General features: G+C 38.7%; 1 protein-coding gene across 9 annotated transcripts in view; it reads right to left on the reverse strand.

Moving 5' to 3' along the window:
* Positions 1-2,566: 2,566 nt before the first annotated feature.
* TMTC3 (transmembrane O-mannosyltransferase targeting cadherins 3) overlaps positions 2,567-20,034 on the reverse strand; it is an 84,501-nt gene continuing 67,033 nt past the window's right edge. For all 9 annotated transcript variants that reach the window (XM_036905337.2, XM_057486891.1, XM_057486890.1 and 6 more), the window contains 3 exons: positions 9,987-10,156; positions 7,950-8,176; positions 2,567-6,304 (listed from right to left, as the gene is read on the reverse strand). In XM_036905337.2, the coding sequence (XP_036761232.2) occupies positions 5,493-6,304; positions 7,950-8,176; positions 9,987-10,156 (1,209 nt within the window). In that variant the 3' untranslated portion in view covers positions 2,567-5,492. The remainder of the gene's footprint in view (positions 6,305-7,949; positions 8,177-9,986; positions 10,157-20,034) is intronic.

The raw sequence follows: 20,034 nt of genomic DNA on the forward strand, positions 1-20,034 counted from the left end.
AGCTGCAGCTCTGTCCACTACGCGACCACGACGGAGACCAACCAACACACTTGCAACCACTCTGTAACCACACGGCCATTCTGTTTTCATCTTCAGTACAGTATTCCATAAATTACATGAGATATTCAAAATTTTATTATAAAACAGGCTTTATGTTAGATGATTTTGCCCAACTGAACGCTAATATAAGTGTTCTGAGTGTGTTTAAGGTGCTAAGCTACGATATTCGGTAGGTGAGGTGTATTAAAAGCGTTTTTGACTTAAGATATTGTCAAACTTTTGATGGGTTTATCAGGGTGTAACATATCGCAAGATGAGGAAGCTCTGTATATCCACTGTCCAGGAATTAATTTTACAGATATACTATTAGGCTGAGGTCAAATTCTGCTGATAGTCTGTGGTTACTCTGATTACACTCCCAAAAGGCAGGCACCTGGCCTACCAGCACCGGTTGAAAACAGAACTCTGGTCAGAAGGGGCCTTGAGGTTATAAAGCCTTTTTATAGCCTCTCTCAGTTCTTTGCTTAGATAGCCATGCCCCTTAAAGAACTCCCCTATACTGCCTGCAGCTTCACAAAGCAAGAGATTCACTTGAATCAACGTTGAGATGATTAACAAGATCCATTAAACTTCAATATGGATTAATTTAATCAGACTACTTTCCTAATACCAGAAATGAAAGCTATGGGGGAAGGAAGGAGTAAAGAACCCTTAAGTTTTAACCATGTAAGTGTTTAAGAAAGGCAAGCAATACTGATTTGGCAGGGGTATTTTGTTCAAGGCAGAAACATGATATGTACCAGGTTCTTTTAAAATATAATGGCTACTTGATGGGAAATATGCTCTCTATTGGCATAGTCACAGAAATGTTATTCATGAAGAAAGTGGGTTCCAAAGAACATGAATTTACCTGAGATCAAGTCTTCAGAGACTTTCAGACACTAATCTTAGTTTGAGTTCTCATTGTGCATTTTAATCATTTATTAGATAAATTTAACTTATAAGTTTAATATTTAACAAACATATTTTATCTTAGGCTATAAATATATTTTGCCTGCTGGCTTAGTTAAGGAATAAGCATTAATATAAGATGTCTAATAATTTGTGGCCATGATCATTACTGATATTATCTCTGCTAATACATATATAAATCAAATCTTATGCATCAAATGCAAGCCTAAGCTTTATGATTACATTAAAACATTTACTACTTACTTTGCATGTGCCAAGAACTATCCTAAGCAATTTAAGTATATTAATATATTTTATATTTAATATATTTTTCCATTTTCTAAATTTAAAAAAAATAAAATTAGAAATGTCATAGAACTAAACAAAGCTTCTGGCATGTAAACATTCTGCCATGCTCCAAAAAAGATGTTAGTACCTGATGGAAGTTAGTAATTACTTTTCAGGAAAGTACCCATTAATAAGGCCAATCTTCAGCAAAATTAAAATCATTTTGTTAGTTTTCCTAGTTTGGCAATACAATGCTACAAAACCACAGCCAAATGTAATATACAACACAAAATGGATAGGTCAGTACCATTGGTTACAGCTGCTCATTTCATTCTTAGAGCCCCATTAAGAAAACTAAGCTAATCATATCAAATCAAATAACTCATGGTTTTTGTTTATAACAATTCCCTAATGATCTTAATTATGGTACTTGTCAATCATGTTTGGTAAAGGTTATTTACAGTGCATATGGTTGAGCATGCATTATTTACTGTTACAGAGATACCTGCCCAAATTACTACAATATATGTATATATAAATGCATGTATTTTAATATATTACTTTATATTATTTATACATATAACACATATATTGGAGAATATACTTTCCTCATTAAGTTATTAAGATTATATATGTATCTCCAACTTGCAGAAGATAAAACAGAGTACATACATACTAAATAACTTCCCCTATGCTATATAGGTGGTACCAGAATTTGAATCCTGGCAAATCCATAACTTAAACACCTATTTCACTACACTGACTTCCAATTCTGTATGTTATAAAACTCCATGTTTGAGGTTAACTGTTTCATTTTCTTGTTTAGTTTCTGTCACTCAGGGTTGAAAATATATCACTGTTAGGAATTAATGTAACACGTGCCTTTCTCAGATTATTGCTAAACTACTCAGCAGCTCTTCTTTCTTTGTACGGGAAAAATCTCTTGATACATTACTGTATTTTTCATTTTAAAACTAAAAGGCAGTTCAGGTTAAGGTTTCGAAAAGTATCAATTTAATACTGAATATTTACAAATATGGTACACATAGACACCACAGTAATATAAAATGTATAATTTTGAACCATTTTCTTATAAACCCTTAACATGAATGGCTGTTAGCTTCCAACGAGTAAAATTTTGAACAGTTACCAAAAATTTTGGGAGGTTTATTTTAAATACCATTTAGTCATGCAATTAAGAGGTTTTTAAAAAAAATAAGTATGACAAATATATGGATTTCTAAAGTACAAATCGACATACAAATCTATATATTTTCATAATATTATTCATTAAAGCATCTTTAAAGAAGCATTCTGTAACATGAAGTTGAGAGATCAAATTAGATGTATGAAAAGGCATCATGTTTTATTAGAATTGTGTAATTCACATACCAAATATTTACATAAAAGCAAACACAAAATTGCAAACTTATTTTTTACCCTCCAAGTCATCAACTTCATAAAATTACTTACTAGACTAATTATAAAATTCCCAATTCTGAGTGTTAATGAGGAAACACAAATAGGAGCAATATGAGAAAAACTAATTCTTCCTTCTCAGAAACAGTGAAGAAGTAATATAAATTTCCCTTTGGGGATTGTCAAAGCTTTTTTAGAACTCCTGGGGAATAGGTTCTTTTAACAGAACTAAAATTACATCCTTTTGCCAGCACACAAACCTACGATAAGAATTCTTTTCCAAACACAGATGCTAACAACTCTGAACCACAGCTTAGTGAACAGGGATAAAATGTCCCTAATGCTCCACTCCCCCCAAAAGGCAGCTCCAAGTGAAAAAAAAATCCATTGCCTTTTTCACCTGAACAACTGGAATAACATTTCTATAATGAGTTTAAAGAGAAGAAATAATCATTTTACACATAAGCAACCCTTGATGGAGTTTAAGATGGAATAAGTTCTAGTTATCAGAGAAGCATATTCCTTATTAGAACTTAAAACATCAAAACTTAATTGGGTTATATTACTAACTAAAAAAGTTAACACAGGAAACACAAAGAGAATTTTCTTGAACAAATTAAGAGAAGTGGTCACTAACATTGACTACAAATTAGAATTACTCATAACTTTTAGGAAAACTGAAGTACGGCTCACCCCTAAGAAATTCAGATTTAACTATTGTGGGTTGAGGTCTACATTAAGAGCCCTCCAGTAATTCTAATATGAGGTAAGGTTTGACAAACATTGGTTTGGAAAAATTAATTACTCAGAGTGGATGTGATTTAAATTATGTTAAATTCAAATATAGAGCACTTTCTACATGATAAGCACTGTTCTAAGTGCTAATAAGGAGGAAATTTTTTTTCAATAAAAACCACTGAGTAACATTAGTACATTTATTTTGAATAGTTACATAATTTAATTAACTTAATATACTCGAAACTTTTATTATGGTCTGCTGTAATGAAAGATTTCCTCCTATTTTTCTGAATTATCTTCACTTGATACTGTAACACTAGCGACTAAACTCAGTAACTTTTTCCTCAAGAAGAGAAAACATTAGAATAACATAGATGTCATTTTTCAAATCATTGTAAATGAGGTATTCATCTTCTATCTTGAATTGCAAAGCCATAATTTAAGAATTGAAATTAGATATTGCTTTACTGCTTAATAGGATCACATATTAAGGATCAAAAATGAACTATCACTAGTGTCAGTACTTGCCTAAAAGCCTTGAGGAACCTAGTTAGAGTGGGTCTTTAATGCAGACCACATTTCTTGTGACCTATGTATAAAACATTTCTTTAAAACAAGTTACAGGAATATGGTTTTGAAACATACATAATCAGAAATCAGTTCTCTCAGAGGAACAGAAATAGTTTCTGAAAAACTGCATAGAAATTAGTTACTATCCCAGTATGACAGCTTGAGCTTTAACATTTTTAATTAAAACCAGATTAGGTATATAAAACTCATCTGAAATACATTTTAACTCAAGAAAAAAATCAGATGTAAATTGATACATTTAATTTGTATCTAATCTTCAACCTAACAGTTTTCAGGTTTAAATTTACTAAAACCAGCTCATTTATTAACCCTACATTAGGCTAATTGTCTTTTACAGATGGAGAGGCCAAAAATCATGGAATTTTGGTCAAACTGTAAAATATGCGCATATAAGAAAATGCAATAGTAATTTGTTTTCCATACTAGATGGAATTAAAACAGCTTTAACATTCTATGAAAATTCAGTAGTCAAAATAAATATTTAATAAAAATATACACCATAGCAGGACAACAAGAACTTAGTGTTTAAAAATAAACTTTTTTTTTAAAGATGTGTTTTTGGAAACAAAATTAAAATAACACTAGAGAGATAAAACTAAGATGAAAGCGAAACTACTTTTTAACCCAAAAAGTTTAAATAAAATTATAGTTATTGGGACTTCTCAATATGACTACGACCCTTTTAATAAACATGAATAGTAAATGTCAAAGACAGTCATGATCACGTGGTTCATGCTGTGAAACTCAGTATATAAAAAATGAAAATACAGTATATATGAGCACCATTAGAAATGTATGTATGTGTGTGTGCATATATATATATGTATATATTATTTAAAACTTTACCTGATTAAAAACTGCATTTTAGAATGAAGGACAGGCACACAATCATGAAAATACATTCTTATGCTAACACATCTTTTTTTAAAATGTTTCATCTGTCATTCCTTCTAAAAGTCAATAGTGAAATACAACATAATGGAAGACACCATTCTTTTGTAGTGCAAAATCCCTTAAACAGAAGTTACTAAAGAAAAAAAAGAGGTGTTCAACAAGTGTTTTCAATCCACAATCAGATTCTAACAGGTAATAAGAAAATGAAGTCAGCTAATAAATGTGAATTCATAGAATAAACCAGCACATGCTGGATTTGCCCCTAATGGATTATTATCATTCAAGCCTCAGAGTATTTTTAATTGATAATAGTCAAGGTTGCTTTGCTGGAAGGATTTTCTTTCTATAACAGAAGATATGAATTTGCCAGCTATAATTTAATATTTCTGCTACATTCACCAAAAATGCAGAAAACTACTGTCATATCTTATATAATACATACTCTGGGGGAAGAAAAGTTTTCAGTGAAAATCTTATTTTGATCCTGTGTAGAGGCAGTTCATGATAGACAGTTACATATCCTTGGTATTTTTCAAAGCTCCCAGTATAAGCAATAACATGATGTAAAGTGAAGTTCTTTGAAAGCCACTGCGACATAATAAAGAGTAATGCTATTCACCATTTAAAATACGTTCAATCTCCTCCAGTCTTTTTAAAGCAGCAACTCTTTTCTTCTCAATTTCTTTGATTTCTTTTGCTGTTTTGTGAGGGATGTCTTTGTCTGTATTTTTTCCTAATTGTTTGTTGGATTGAGACTGACTTTTATCACTTGTTTTTAAAATCTGTGTAGGTCTTGGTTCACTTCTGGTATCGTCTCCATTTTCAGTTGGAATTTTGTCTCCTTCTACACCGGAAGTCTTACCAGCTGGCAATATTGGCTGTTCTATAAAACTAGATGAGGAAATTTTATCCCTGACTATATTCAAATGGCGCTGAATATATTCTTCATGTGGTGCTAATGCCAGTGTTTCAACCAGGCATCTTTCAGCTTTTAATAAGTCCTTCTCTTCAAAATAAACAACACAAAGATTGTGTTTTCCCTGCACATTGCTTGGATCCATCTCCAAAATCTTTTCAAAACATTTTTTTGCTCCAAGAATATCTTTCTTTTGATTCATCAGAATGTCTCCCTTTAAAATGAGACCCTTAATATGATCAGGATAGTATCTGAGTAACTCTTCCAAAACTGGCAAAGCTATTAATTCTTTTGCAGTCTGAGAATACAGGAGAGCCAGATTAAACAAAGCACTTCTGAAGTCGGCTTGTAATTTTATGGCTTTCTTCATCCACATCTCTGCTTCAGTGTCCTTTTTGTCATCCATGGCAAGCATCCCCAAGTTGAAATAACCATTAGCATCTTGTGGCTCTTCATTTATATAGCTTAGAAGTCGTTTCCTAGCTTCAGGTCTGAGTTTAACCTCACCTAAAAACAGTTTTTTCAAAAAGAAAAAAAAATTTGTATTGTTAGCAAGTGAACTAAGTATGAGGAACAAAGCCACTTTATCTGCGTTTATCTAGTAAAGATTACAGAGACAACATCAGAACAACTAACTGCTGTATCTAAATCCAAAAGCACAAAGCAAAAACCATGAAGTTTTTCATGAGAAAGATAATGTCTGAAACATTTGAGATGATAGCTCACTTCCTTTCCTTTAAAGCAGTAAGAATTGCTCAAACACCAAAAGGGCACCATCTCCTTATGGTATAGAATCTGAGAGCAGCAAAGGAAGAAAAGAGAATCAAGAGGAAGAGGCAAGGAATTTGCCAACAAAGATGTATTCAATCTTGACTTTATGCACTGAACAAGTTATTTAACTTCTCTAGGTTATCCTACCGATTTTCTAAGTATTACATGAGACATATATAAAAAGGCTCAAATAGTAACTATTATTGTATAAACAAAATGTTTCAGTCTTACAAAATCAGACTTTTTTGTATATTACTTCAATTTTTTAGTACTTTTAAAGGTACAAATAAACCATTCAACATAAAGCTTACAATGTAAATATAAATTAAGATTTAGGAAACAAATAGTCATTGAAACAGTTCTATTACAAATAAATACAAAGACATTCAAGTTCTACAATTACATCCCTTATGGAACAATCTTGTGTTGGACAATTTCATGATTACTAGTATTAGCTAACCTTACAAAAATATTAGTTTCTCTCTAAATTTCTTTTTTTGAATACCAGGCATGAACACCTCCCTCTATTTTTTAATTTGACAATATAATGAAGAAATTTTCAGAATATATCAGTAGGCTTAAGTTCTTATCTTGGACTAGTTAGTAAATTAGCCATATGACATTATGCTGGATTTTAGATCAATCTGGTTCTTACTCTACAATCTACTAAACAGAAGATGGGCAAAAGTAAATTCAAAGGTCCTCTTTAGCTCTAAAATAATGTAATTTAAAGAATTAATTTAAAAATGTAAATATGGAGATTTTTCCAAACATAAAAATTAAGATTATAAATTATACACACTGCTTTCTGAAGTAGTACTAAAATTCCTATATATCAAATATCTTGATTTATTGTGAAGAATAAATTACTTTTGCTACATTATAGGAAATTAAAATAATATCTCAGAAAATAGTAAACTGGATATAAAATGATACCAAATTATTTGGTCTTATAAATCAAGAGAATATAAAACACAAACTTCTCTAAAACATATAATATTCTTGGCTCCCTAGGAATAATTATGGAAAATAATTTTACAAGTTCAGATTACGTGGCCAGCATACTGTTTATATTTAAGAGATTATATATTTCCATGTGTAAAATCCCAAAATAGATTAGAAAGACATTGCTTACTTAACAGACTGCCTGACAAATCAGCCTTAACATATTATCAGAAGAACTAAGAATTAATAATGTCATATATGTTAGTGCACACTACTTGAAAAGTTTACTCCAAGGATTTTAAATATTTTCAAATAAATCATTTATGCATTTCATATAAACTGTCCATTCATAAAACACTTGCTACATGTAGTATAAACTTCTATTGAATTTCAAACTACAATATGTTTAAATATAGAAATTTTTGAGAAAACATACCTGATTCTTGCATTAATATAGCAGAATTAAATAATGCTAGCTTATGCTTTGGATTTAGTTCTAAAGCATGATTAAAGTTTTTTAGGGCTTCATTTGGTTCTTTAAGTTCAATATGAACAATCGCCAAGTTGTACCAAAGATCTGCATTACTTCTGTCCAGCTCTAGTGCTTTAAGATATGCTTCTTTTGCTTTAAGAGGCTTATTCATTTTTAAAAGCAATTCTCCTCTGTGGAAAAATCAAACACAAGATTTACTTACACCACCATGTCAGTTTGTAGACATTATTTTTTTATTTATTTAGTATTAAGGTTTTTCCACATATTCAGAGCTTTCCTTTTTTCCTTTAAACTTAGGCTCTTTAAGTTTTCTTTCAAACATAATAAGTACCTGAAGCTGTCCTCAACCTGAACTCAATGGTTTAGCAAATTTGGCTTGATAGGTTTCCAAATATTAAAGGAAAAAGCATGCCTAACTTTAGAGGGTAAGATGTGGGGAGGTATCCGAGAAATGGGGACAGAGAAAATACATTCCTTAAATATTTCTTAAAAAGGACTAGAGTAGCTCAGAAAACTAATGGCAACCAGAGTGGGAGATCAATTTGTCAGGAGATGAAGTAATAGCATCTGAAGAAGGAAAATAATAAATACAGTAGTGATGGGGAAATTCCAGTATTCAAATCTATGTTACAAGTCTCACTACACAAAAAGTAGAACGTTTGAAAATTTTTACCTCTTCTTATATTAACTTAGTCTTGTTTAATGTATTCTTATAAAATCACCATTCATTAAAACAAACAAAAAAGAATTTAAAAAGCTAATCAGGTTGGGTGGGAAGGCACTAGTGCCATCTGCAGGTACTTTTGAGAAACACATTTGGAACTGAGCATCACAGTTAAAAAACACTGCAAATCTTTCTAATATGGTTCTATTTTATGTTAGAGAACTTATGAAAGTCATTTTTCTCTAGCACATATGGACAAATTAATTTAAGTAGCAATATAAGAATAACTTTTCTTACGATACTATTATTTACTAAAGTATCAGTATAGGGATGAAATGAAAGAACTATTAATATTCTCAATTAAACCAACTTCTAGAATGAGTGTTGGTCCAAAATATTATTTTCTTAATGCAGAGACTGTTGAATAATTTTTATAGGTTAACATGACAGGTTTTATTTATAAATGTAATCCCACTAAACTTAGCGAGTTTCAACAATTGCTTGGTAAGGAGGAACAAAGACAGCTTCCAACTTAGGAACATATTTTTGTTTCAAAAACTTAACAAATTCTGAATACATTTAACTCATAGGTATGATGTTATAAATTATTATTAGGTTTCTGAGCCAAGCTAAAAAACAAAGTTTAACATAAAATTTTTCTCAAGTATAATAATGAATGATAACACATGGGAAGGCATATTAATTTCTAACATTTGATGCCAAAATTTTTTTTACTGACAACTGAAAAATTTCTTTGTGGTAAAGGAATCACTTACCAGTCAATTCTCAGTATTTACTTAAGAAAGCTCTTGAGAGTTGGGTATTGTAAGTAATTATTATAAAATGTTATATTTCAGGTGTTTTAAGTAAAAATGAATTTGGTGATGACGAGCAAATGAAACTAAGAAAGACCTACCTTTTCTTTCATATAGAATCTGAGTTATATTAAGTTATGAATGATAATTGGATAAAGTGTTTTAGTCCTAACAAAAATCTTATTTTTTTGTGTATTACTTCAAATTTTTTAGGACTTTCAAAGGTAAAAATATACCATTAAATATAAAGCTTACAATGTAAATATAAATTCAGATTTAGGAAACAAATACTTTAAAGTTATGGACTCCCTTATCAATTTCAAATTAAATCAACTAAATTGACTGTTAGTCTAAAACAGGCTAAGTTCCCTATGCTCTTGATCGCCAATTAAGATTACTAAAAGAAAAAAGAAAACCAATTTGGTTAAGATAGTCAAAATTTTATGCAGATAGATGCAGCTTCAGTCTCCTATAATCATAGCCTAAAGTGAACTACAATACCTGCTAATGTAAGCTTGCTTGAAGTCTGGCCTCATGCTTATCGCTTGTCGGTACAGCTGATCTGCTTCTTCCAGTCGGGACTCATTTGCTCGGATCAGGTTGGCCAGATTGATATAAACGTTTAGGTGGTTAGGGGCAATTCTGGCTGCATATTTTTTACCAGGAATAATCTGTTCAGAAGAAAAGGCATTTTCATAATTTGATGCTTCACGTACCAAATTAAAGTCAAAAGTAAGTATTCCTGGTTGCTTGCTTAAAATAAAAATAGAACATAAAAAGATTATGCTACTAGTTTTGCTTCTATATTAAATCATAAAAATGTGAAAGCATCCGCACTATTCACAAAATATAAACAAAATAGTATTTTTGTGGCATTGAAGGATGTATTTTTTCATTCATGCCAGCTCAATAGAAAATTGTAAGCTTATCTGTAGGTATTAGTTTATGAAGTCATATAAGTCAGGAACTTTTTGAGGCTCTCAGTATGTTTGCATTAGAGCAGGAATAGAACTCAGAATTCAGGTCTGCTTTCCCTCACTCTAGGCTATGTGTTATACTGTTGGGAGCCACACAAAGGCGACAAGATGGCCACTGAAACAACAAGACGGCCACGGTTCATGAAGTTCCTGCTTCACTTCCTGGAGCTTAGCCGCAAGCCCGCGCGCGCCAACAAGGAAGACCCGCGCGCGCCAAGAGACACTCTCCTTCCTTATTGTCACCCCATTACCTTATATAGCCATTTCTGCTGCGCAGCCAATCCCCTGATAACAAGTATCCCTCAGCCCGCTCTGCCCCTGAACATTAGTATATATGTACCCCCGTCTTGCAATAAAATTTGAAGGCTTGATCAGAATACTGTCTTGCCTTCGCTCTTCTCTCGCCCCCATTTTCTTCCAGGTCAGATCCCCTTCGTCCCCACAAATAACTTGGTCCCGCTGGACGGGACAAGTGGCGCCCAACGTGGGGCTCGAAGTGCGGATCTTTCGCAGGCGGACCCCCGAGAAAGAGATCGTCTGCAGACCCCTTACTAATGAAATAATAGGAGACGCCTTTCGCCGCTCACGGAAGCCGTCGTCCCTGGTGAGTACCGGCCGCCTTACAAGAAAATGGGAACTAAATTAAGTAAAGAAGCGGTCTTCATAAGAGACCTAAAAAGTTCACTTAGGGAGAGAGGAGTTCGAGTTAAAAAGAAAGACTTGGTAAAGTTTTTTATTTTTGTTGATGAAGTCTGTCCGTGGTTTATCATCAATGGCCCCGAAATTCATCCTAAAAAATGGCAGAAAGTAGGTAGAGATTTAAATGATTATCTTATCAAAAACGGCCCTGACTCTGTTCCTGTTTCAGTATTTTCCTATTGGGGTCTTATCAGAGATATTGTTGAAAGTACTGACCCTGATAAACGTCAACTCTTGTCAGTGGCAGAATATTGCCTCCGCCCCCTATCTCGGGCGGCCTCAAAATCGTCTCTTTCGAGTGATCCCCCTGCCCCAAAATCGGCTAAATCCCCCTCCCCTAGCCCGACACCATCTTTGCTCGGTGCCCTCCATGATACCCCTCCCAAATGTTGCATTTATCCGCCTCTCCCTCGAGATTCGGACTTTGTCGATACACAAAAGGTTTTTCCAGTCGTGACTAAGAGCCAAAATGGCGAGCCTTTAGATCCGAGAGACGCGGCTGAACTAGAAGACGAAGCGGCCAAGTATCACAACCCAGATTGGCCCCTTGCCGCCCCGTCGCTTAACCCCCCTTCTTACACACCCCCAGTTTTGAAAAGAGCCTCTTACACTCCCTCTATTCAGCCTCCCAATGTTTGCGCCCCGGCCTTTTTGCCCCCGTCGGCCCCTCCGCTACCCCCTCCGGCTCCCGGTCCTGTTAGCCCCCCTACCAGCACTGAAGACCTAATAGCACAGATAGTAGAACAAAGAATAACTTGCCATCTCCAAAAATTAGTTGTCTCCCAACCAGTTCGTCCCGCATTATATTCGCAAAAGGGCCTCTCTAAGAAACCGCTTACAGCCACAAAACCTAAAAAACAACCTAAAGAACTGCTCTTTCCTGTTCTTACCCGGGCCTCCGCCCGCTCTGGCCCCACCTCCACAACACATAGCCCGGAGGAGGGCGATCTTGAAAGCGACGGCGAAGACGCCCCTGCTGCTCAGGAAATAGAAAGTGAGGGAGAGGAGCAGGCTGAGCCAGAGCCGGCCGAGCCTGCTGATGGCCCTAGAGAATTTCACAAAATCCATTTCAAAAGCTTAAAAGAGCTGAACGCGGCCGTTAAAGCTTATGGCCCCAATGCCCCTTTTACCCTTTCTGTTCTTGATTCGCTGTCTCGAGGAGGACATTTACTCCCAGGTGAATGGCTGCGTATAGTCCAGGCTGTGCTTACCCGTGGTCAGTTTTTAACTTGGAAGGCAGATTTTGCTGACCGCTGTCAGACCATCGCTGCTGCCAATGTAAAAGACCCTCATTCTCCAACAGCGTCCTGGACTTTTGATAAGCTTACGGGACAGGGCAGATATATCTCTGAAACCAGGCAGCAGCGCCTTCCCCTTGGTCTTTTATCTCAAGTGAAAGATGCCGCTTTGGGCGCTTGGATATCACTCCCTGCTTCCGGGACTGCTAACACTCCTCTAACTAAGATCACTCAAAGCTCGCAAGAAGACTATAGCGAATTTGTTAGCAGACTGTTAGAGGCCGCCGAAAGGACCCTTGGCTCCGCGGCTGCCAATGATAAGATTGTAAAACAGCTAGCCTATGAAAACGCCAATTCGGCATGTCGAGCCGTCCTCCGCGGTAAGACTCGAGACAAAACTCTTGATGAAATGCTGAGAATGTGTAGAGATGTCGATCCTTTTACATCCAAAGTCCAAGCCCTTTTAGCTGTAGGTGCCGCTGTTCAAACTCCCCCGGCTTCTTATCCTCCTTCCTTCCCCAGGGGCGCACCGCCTATGCGTAACTGCTTTAAATGTGGACAGCCAGGCCATTTCGCTCGCCAATGCCCTACCACCGCTCCTCCTCCTAGAGTTGGGTCAGTCCCCGGTATTTGCCCTCGCTGCCATAAGGGGCGGCACTGGGCCAAAGAGTGCCGTAACAATCCAACAAATCCTTTTTACAGTACCACAAATCCTTTCACCCCCCCTTTTCAGGGAAACGGGCTGAGGGGCCAGCCCCGGGCCCCCCAGCCAATTCCATTTCAGCCGGCCTCGGGGAACAGCCTAGCTGTAGCACTCCCGCCCTCTATCGGGCCACACCCGGGAGTGCAGGACTTGACCTCTGTGCCTCCTCCTCAACAATATTAACGCCTGAGGAGGGAATTACAATTATTTCCACAGGAATTTATGGCCCACCTCCCAAAGATACTTATTTTCTAATTTTAGGGCGAGCTTCCACCACAATAAACGGCCTTATTGTCCATCCTTCCTTAGTTGACAATGACTATACTGGAGAAATAAAAATTCTTGCTAGTGCCCCCCAGTGCCCTGTCAGCATTATGAAAGGTCAGCGTCTTGCGCAGGCGCTCCCCCTCCCTTTAAGTACATCTCACCCTGCTATTCATAAGCAGCGAGGCTCCTCTACCCCAGGTTCTTCAGACTTATATTGGATCCAAGCTATTACTAAAGAACGCCCCACTCTTAAACTTAAGATCCAAGGAAAAGTATTTGAAGGAATTTTAGATTCGGGGGCCGACTCTACAGTCATATCTCAGGCCTCATGGCCCTCCAGCTGGCCCTTACACGCTTCCTTGACCCATCTACAAGGAATTGGGCAGTCAAAAAACACCTTACAGAGCTCACAGTTATTAAACTGGGAAGATGAAGAAGGAAATACCGGATCCATTCAACCCTTCGTAGTTCCTGGGTTACCGGTAAATCTTTGGGGAAGAGATATCCTCTCTCAAATGAAGGTCATCATGTGTAGCCCTAATGAAGTTGTAACACAGCAGATGCTTTCACAGGGTTACCTCCCTGGTCAGGGGTTGGGCAAACTAAAACAGGGAGATCCCAACCCGATACTGGCCACGCCTAAGATAGACCGCTCAGGTTTAGGGTTTGAAAAACATTTTTCGTAAGGGCCGTTGCTCCTCCTGCACTCCAGGCAGACAAGATTACTTGGAAAAGTGATGTTCCTGTCTGGATCGATCAATGGCCCCTTACCACTACAAAATTAAATGCAGCCATAGAGTTAGTGCAGGAACAGCTGGCTGCTGGACATATTGAACCTTCTACATCCCCTTGGAATACCCCAATCTTTGTAATCCAAAAGAAATCAGGCAAGTGGAGGCTCCTACAGGACCTCAGGGCGGTTAATAAGACTATGGTCTCTATGGGCGCATTACAACCGGGAATTCCCTCTCCAATAGCCATCCCTAAAGGGTATGTCAAATTAGTAATTGATCTAAAAGACTGCTTTTTCTCCATACCTTTGCATCCTGATGATTGCAAACGTTTTGCCTTTAGTATACCCATTACCAATTGTGTAGGGCCTTCTCCCCGGTTTCAGTGGAGAGTTCTCCCACAAGGAATGGCCAACAGTCCTACTCTTTGCCAAAAGTTTGTAGCCCAGACTATAGACCCCTTTAGGTTGCTCTTCCCCACTTTGTATATTATCCATTATATGGATGATATTCTTCTTGCCAGTCCTGACCAGCAACAGCTCTATGCGGCCAGTCAACAGCTAGTCACTGCCCTCCGAGATCGAGGACTACAAATTTCCCCAGAAAAAGTCCAGGTCCACCCCCCCCAACTTTTTTTAGGCTTTGAATTATTTTCTAATAAAATCCTCACTCAAAAAATTCAGTTAAAGAGAAGCTCCTTAAACACTCTTAATGATTTTCAGCGTCTGCTAGGAGACATCAACTGGCTCAGGCCTTATTTAAAGCTGACCACCGGAGAGTTAAAGCCCTTGTTTGATGTCTTACGTGGAGACCCTGATCCTTCCTCCCCCCGCTCGCTTTCATCAGAAGCACAAAGGGCATTAACCATTGTGGAGCGGGCTATTTCTGAACAGACCATTAGCTACTTCTCTCCACATCTAAGTTTGTGGCTGCTCATTTTCCCTACCCCCTTCTCCCCTACAGGAGTCCTTTGGCAAAACCATCCACTATTTTGGGTTCATTTGCCAGCCTCCCCCCCTAGAGTCTTAGCTACCTATCCTCAATTAGTTGCTGCCCTCTTACGTTTAGGCCGAGAGGCAGCTCTCAAGTTGTTTGGGAGAGACCCGGAAGTTATAACCCTCCCATACAATACATCTCAATTACAATGGCTTATTCAACATGATGATGATTGGGCAATTAGCTGCACCTCCTTCCAGGGGACAATAGACAATCATTACCCTGCAGACAGATTAGTCCAGTTCCTTCAAAAGACCCCGGTTGTCTTTCCCAAAAGGACCAAAACCACGCCAATTGCTGGGGCCGTAATGGTGTTCTCTGATGGGTCCTCCTCCGGTATAGCCGCTTTCAGTATTAATGGGCAAGTTACTCGAATACAGACAGACCTCTCTTCTGCACAACTTGTTGAACTAACTGCAATAATCAAAGTTTTTGAGCTTTTAATAGATGCCCCCTTCAACCTTTACACTGACAGTGCCTATGTAGCAACCTCTGTTCCCCTATTAGAGACAGTGCCTTATATACGTCCTTCTACAAATGCTTCCCCCCTATTCGCAAAATTGCAAAAATTAATTCTAAACCGCGATGCCCCTTTTTTCATCGGGCACATACGCGCTCACACTGGCCTTCCAGGGCCGCTTGCCAAAGGCAATGACAGAGTTGATCTGGCGACTCAATTAGTAGCCTCTGTCACGTCAGACTCACCCTTGGCTGCAGCCCAACGGGCTCATGAACTACATCATCTCAATGCTCACACTCTTAGACTCAAATTTTCAATCACCCGAGAACAGGCCCGCCAAATAGTTCGGCAATGTCAAGGATGTCTAACTCTCCTCCCAGAGCCTCATAATGGAATCAACCCCCGGGGGTTGGTTCCAGGAGAGATATGGCAAATGGATGTCACTCATTACCCTCCCTTTGGTAAATTAAAATATATCCATGTGTCTATTGACACATGTAGTGGTTTCCTATGTGCATCCTTGCAAACGGGAGAGGCAACTAAAAATGTCATTACCCATGTTCTCTCATGCCTGGCATATCTACCACAACCTAAAATCTTAAAAACTGACAATGGGCCTGGATACGCCAGCTCTAGCTTTAAACAGTTCTGTGCGCAGTTAGGTATTAAGCACATAACAGGAATTCCCTATAATCCCCAAGGCCAAGGCATTGTTGAAAGAGCCCACTTAACCCTTAAAAACATGTTATTCAAACTTCAGTCGGGGGGAGAAGTACTTTATCCGAAAACAGGTAATGCAAAGACACTCCTAAATCATGCACTGTTTGTTCTTAATTTCCTTACTTATGACTCCGCGGGTAAAACCGCTGCTGATCGCCTTTGGCATCCCTCCACGGCAGATAATTATGCACAGGCTATGTGGAGAGAACCGATGACCAACGCATGGCACGGGCCTGACCCTGTGCTCATATGGGGGAAAGGACATGCTTGCATATATGATGCTAAGGCACAAAATGCCCGATGGCTCCCAGACAGACTCATTAAACTTCTAGACACAAATAAAAGCAAAAACAATGATTCTAGTCCAGGGCATATTAACCCCTGAGAAGCCTTCCCTTTCTGTTTAATTTCAGGAGGCAAGGCCAAAAGACCTCTCAGTGTCTCACCAGTTCCAAGCAAGAGACCTAGTCTCTGTGAAGAAAGCGCCTCAACCAGACCCGGACTGGCAAATAATTTGAACTGATAACCCTCTTAAAATTCGCTTGTGTAAAAATGATTGTGTCGCTAACAATTCTAATGACCCAGTTACTTCCCACCTTCCAGAACCCTAACCCCCATGAACCCAAGATACTCACATGGCAAATCATCACCCCGGCTTCCCAACAAGTAGTAGTCCAGTTAACAGGACAACACCCTAGGGGGACTTGGTGGCCTAACCTCACTGTGGACCTGTGCACTCTCTTCAAACAAGACCCTTGGCACGAAGGTAGAATAGGGATACCAGGATGCGGTTCCCAGAATTCCATGAAAGAACTCCAAAACACCTGCTTCTATGTATGTCCAGGCCCCCAAGCTGGCAGTGCCAAGATCTTACAGTGTGGTGGGTGGACAGATTTTTTCTGTAGATATTGGGGTTGTGAACAAACAGGGACATGTCATTGGCTGACAAAAGGTGCAAAGAGATCTCCTCTAAGCCTCATAAATATCCAGCGGAACACCTCGCAGAATACCGCTTGTACCCAATACCCGATCTGCAACCCTATTAACATCTCTTTCACAGATGCAGGAAAAAAGGCAACAAACTGGGAAAACGGGCTTATGTGGGGACTGAGACTCTACCAGAGTGGCTATGATAATGGAGTCTTGTTTATGCTCAAGCTTAAAGTAGAGCCTCTTTCAGTTGTCCCAGTAGGACCCAACACTGTCTTGCGAGACCAGCCGCGTCTCCCAGCCCCACCCGCGCCAACCCTAGCCCCACCTGCAGACGCTGCCACCCCTTCCTTCGCCTCCACTCTTAACCGACCCACCTTCCTTCCTAGCACCGGACAGCGCCTTCTCAACCTCCTTGAAGGAGCTTTCCGAGTTCTAAATACCACCAACCCAAATACTACCAAATCCTGTTGGCTATGCTTTTCCTCTTCACCTCCTTACTATGAAGGACTAGGATTGTTGGGCAATTTTAACAATACGACCAGCCACGAAGCCTGTGGCTGGGGCATGCAGAAGTTAACCCTGACTGAGGTAACTGGAAAAGCTACATGTTTAGGAACAATTCCCTCAACCCATAAGAGTCTGTGTAATAACACCATACCCATAGTTACCTCGAGTGAATCTAGATATCTAGTCCCTCCCCGTCAAGGATGGTGGGCTTGTAACACTGGACTAACGCCGTGTGTTTCCACCTCTGTTTTCAATTTCTCCCATGATTTCTGTGTTATGGTTCAACTAGTGCCGAGACTTATATATCATGATGATCCCTCATTTGTCACTGAGTTCGACCCTAAAAATAGGTACAAGAGAGAATTAGTCTCGTTGACCCTAGCCACATTAGTGGGAGTAGGAATTGCAGCAGGAGTAGGAACAGGGACAGCTGCCATCATCCAGGGGAACCAAAACTATGAAGGGCTGAGAACCGCCATTGACGACGATCTAAAAACCATAGAACAATCTATTACCAAACTTGAAGAATCTCTGACTTCCCTTTCTGAGGTCGTCTTGCAGAATAGACGGGGGCTAGATCTACTGCTCCTAAAAGATGGAGGACTGTGTGCAGCTTTAAGAGAAGAATGCTGTTTTTATGCAGACCACTCCGGAATAATAAGAGATTCAATGTCCAAGCTTAGAGAAAGGCTAGACCAGAGGAAGAGAGAGCGAGAAGCTAGCCAAAGTCCCTTTGAGTCCTGGTTCACTAAGTCCCCATGGCTCACAACTCTGATCCCCACCATCCTTGGACCCTTAGCAGGACTCCTCCTTTTAGTGTCTTTTGGCCCTTGGGCTTTAAGAAAACTAACAGCCTTTATTCGAGAGCAGGTTGACCAGCTCGTCAAGCCAGCAGTTGCTGTTCATTATCACAGACTTACAGCCTGTGATGAAAGATCCGACACCGAACCAACCAATGCTCCCGGCCTCCAGTTTTCAACTTTACAGGCGCCTCAACCCTGGTACCATCGATTCTGGCACCGTAATTAATGTGGCCCATATGCTGGTCGGCCAGAACCAAGCATACCCCTAACTGTGAGGGTATGGGCATCGAGATGAGTGCGAGACAAAGTACCGCAAGGGAGGGTTCTTTCTAGAACCGCTCTGGTCCTCCCTGAGAATACGCCTGGCTTGCATAGAGGTTGGTATCCATATGTACATAGAGCCTTGATATATTAAGATCAATTTGGCTTTCAGCTCTGCCTCTCCTCCCTAAAAGATACCGAGAGCATTTGCGAAATGTTACCCTGCTGGAGGAGCCAGGCCTCTATTCCCTCACTCGATTAAGGCCCACCTTTCTGAAATAAATAGAAAGGGAGGAGATGTTGGGAGCCACACAAAGGCGACAAGATGGCCACTGAAACAACAAGACGGCCACGGTTCATGAAGTTCCTGCTTCACTTCCTGGAGCTTAGCCGCAAGCCCGCGCGCGCCAACAAGGAAGACCCGCGCGCGCCAAGAGACACTCTCCTTCCTTATTGTCACCCCATTACCTTATATAGCCATTTCTGCTGCGCAGCCAATCCCCTGATAACAAGTATCCCTCAGCCCGCTCTGCCCCTGAACATTAGTATATATGTACCCCCGTCTTGCAATAAAATTTGAAGGCTTGATCAGAATACTGTCTTGCCTTCGCTCTTCTCTCGCCCCCATTTTCTTCCAGGTCAGATCCCCTTCGTCCCCACAAATAACTTGGTCCCGCTGGACGGGACATTATACCACATCAACTTTCATGTTGTCAGCAAAATATTTTGTGATTGTGACAATAAAGTAGTTAATTTTATTAAAGATTTACACTAAAAAAACACTTGTTTGGTACAGTTAGGAAACAAAATTCTCCAGCTACTTAGGTTAAATAAAAGATATGTAATACATATGAATCCAAATTTTCAAAGAACATAAACTATATCTGATAAAAATCTATATTGAACACAATTTAACATTAGAATCTTAGGACTGAAGTAATTCTTAAAATATCATGTGGTCCAACTGTGTTTTAAAACATTCATCAAGCTGTCTACTCATTTTAATATTACCATTATAATCAACATGATAATAATATACTACAAATGTGAAAAATATAGCTCAGGGTAAACTATATTTACTGATGATGCATGCTGGTCAAGGGCAGGATCAGATTTTCCAACTTTGATGCTATACTTTGATATCCAATGAATCTTATACTTGTGTCACTGTAACAACTGATGGATACAATACAGCAACAGAGATGTATCCATTCATTTTATAGCTTTTATTCATTTATTTTTTGATAGGTGTAG

This window comes from Manis pentadactyla, chromosome 10 (genome assembly GCF_030020395.1).
Source record: "Manis pentadactyla isolate mManPen7 chromosome 10, mManPen7.hap1, whole genome shotgun sequence".
Classification (NCBI taxonomy): Eukaryota; Metazoa; Chordata; class Mammalia; order Pholidota; family Manidae; genus Manis; species Manis pentadactyla.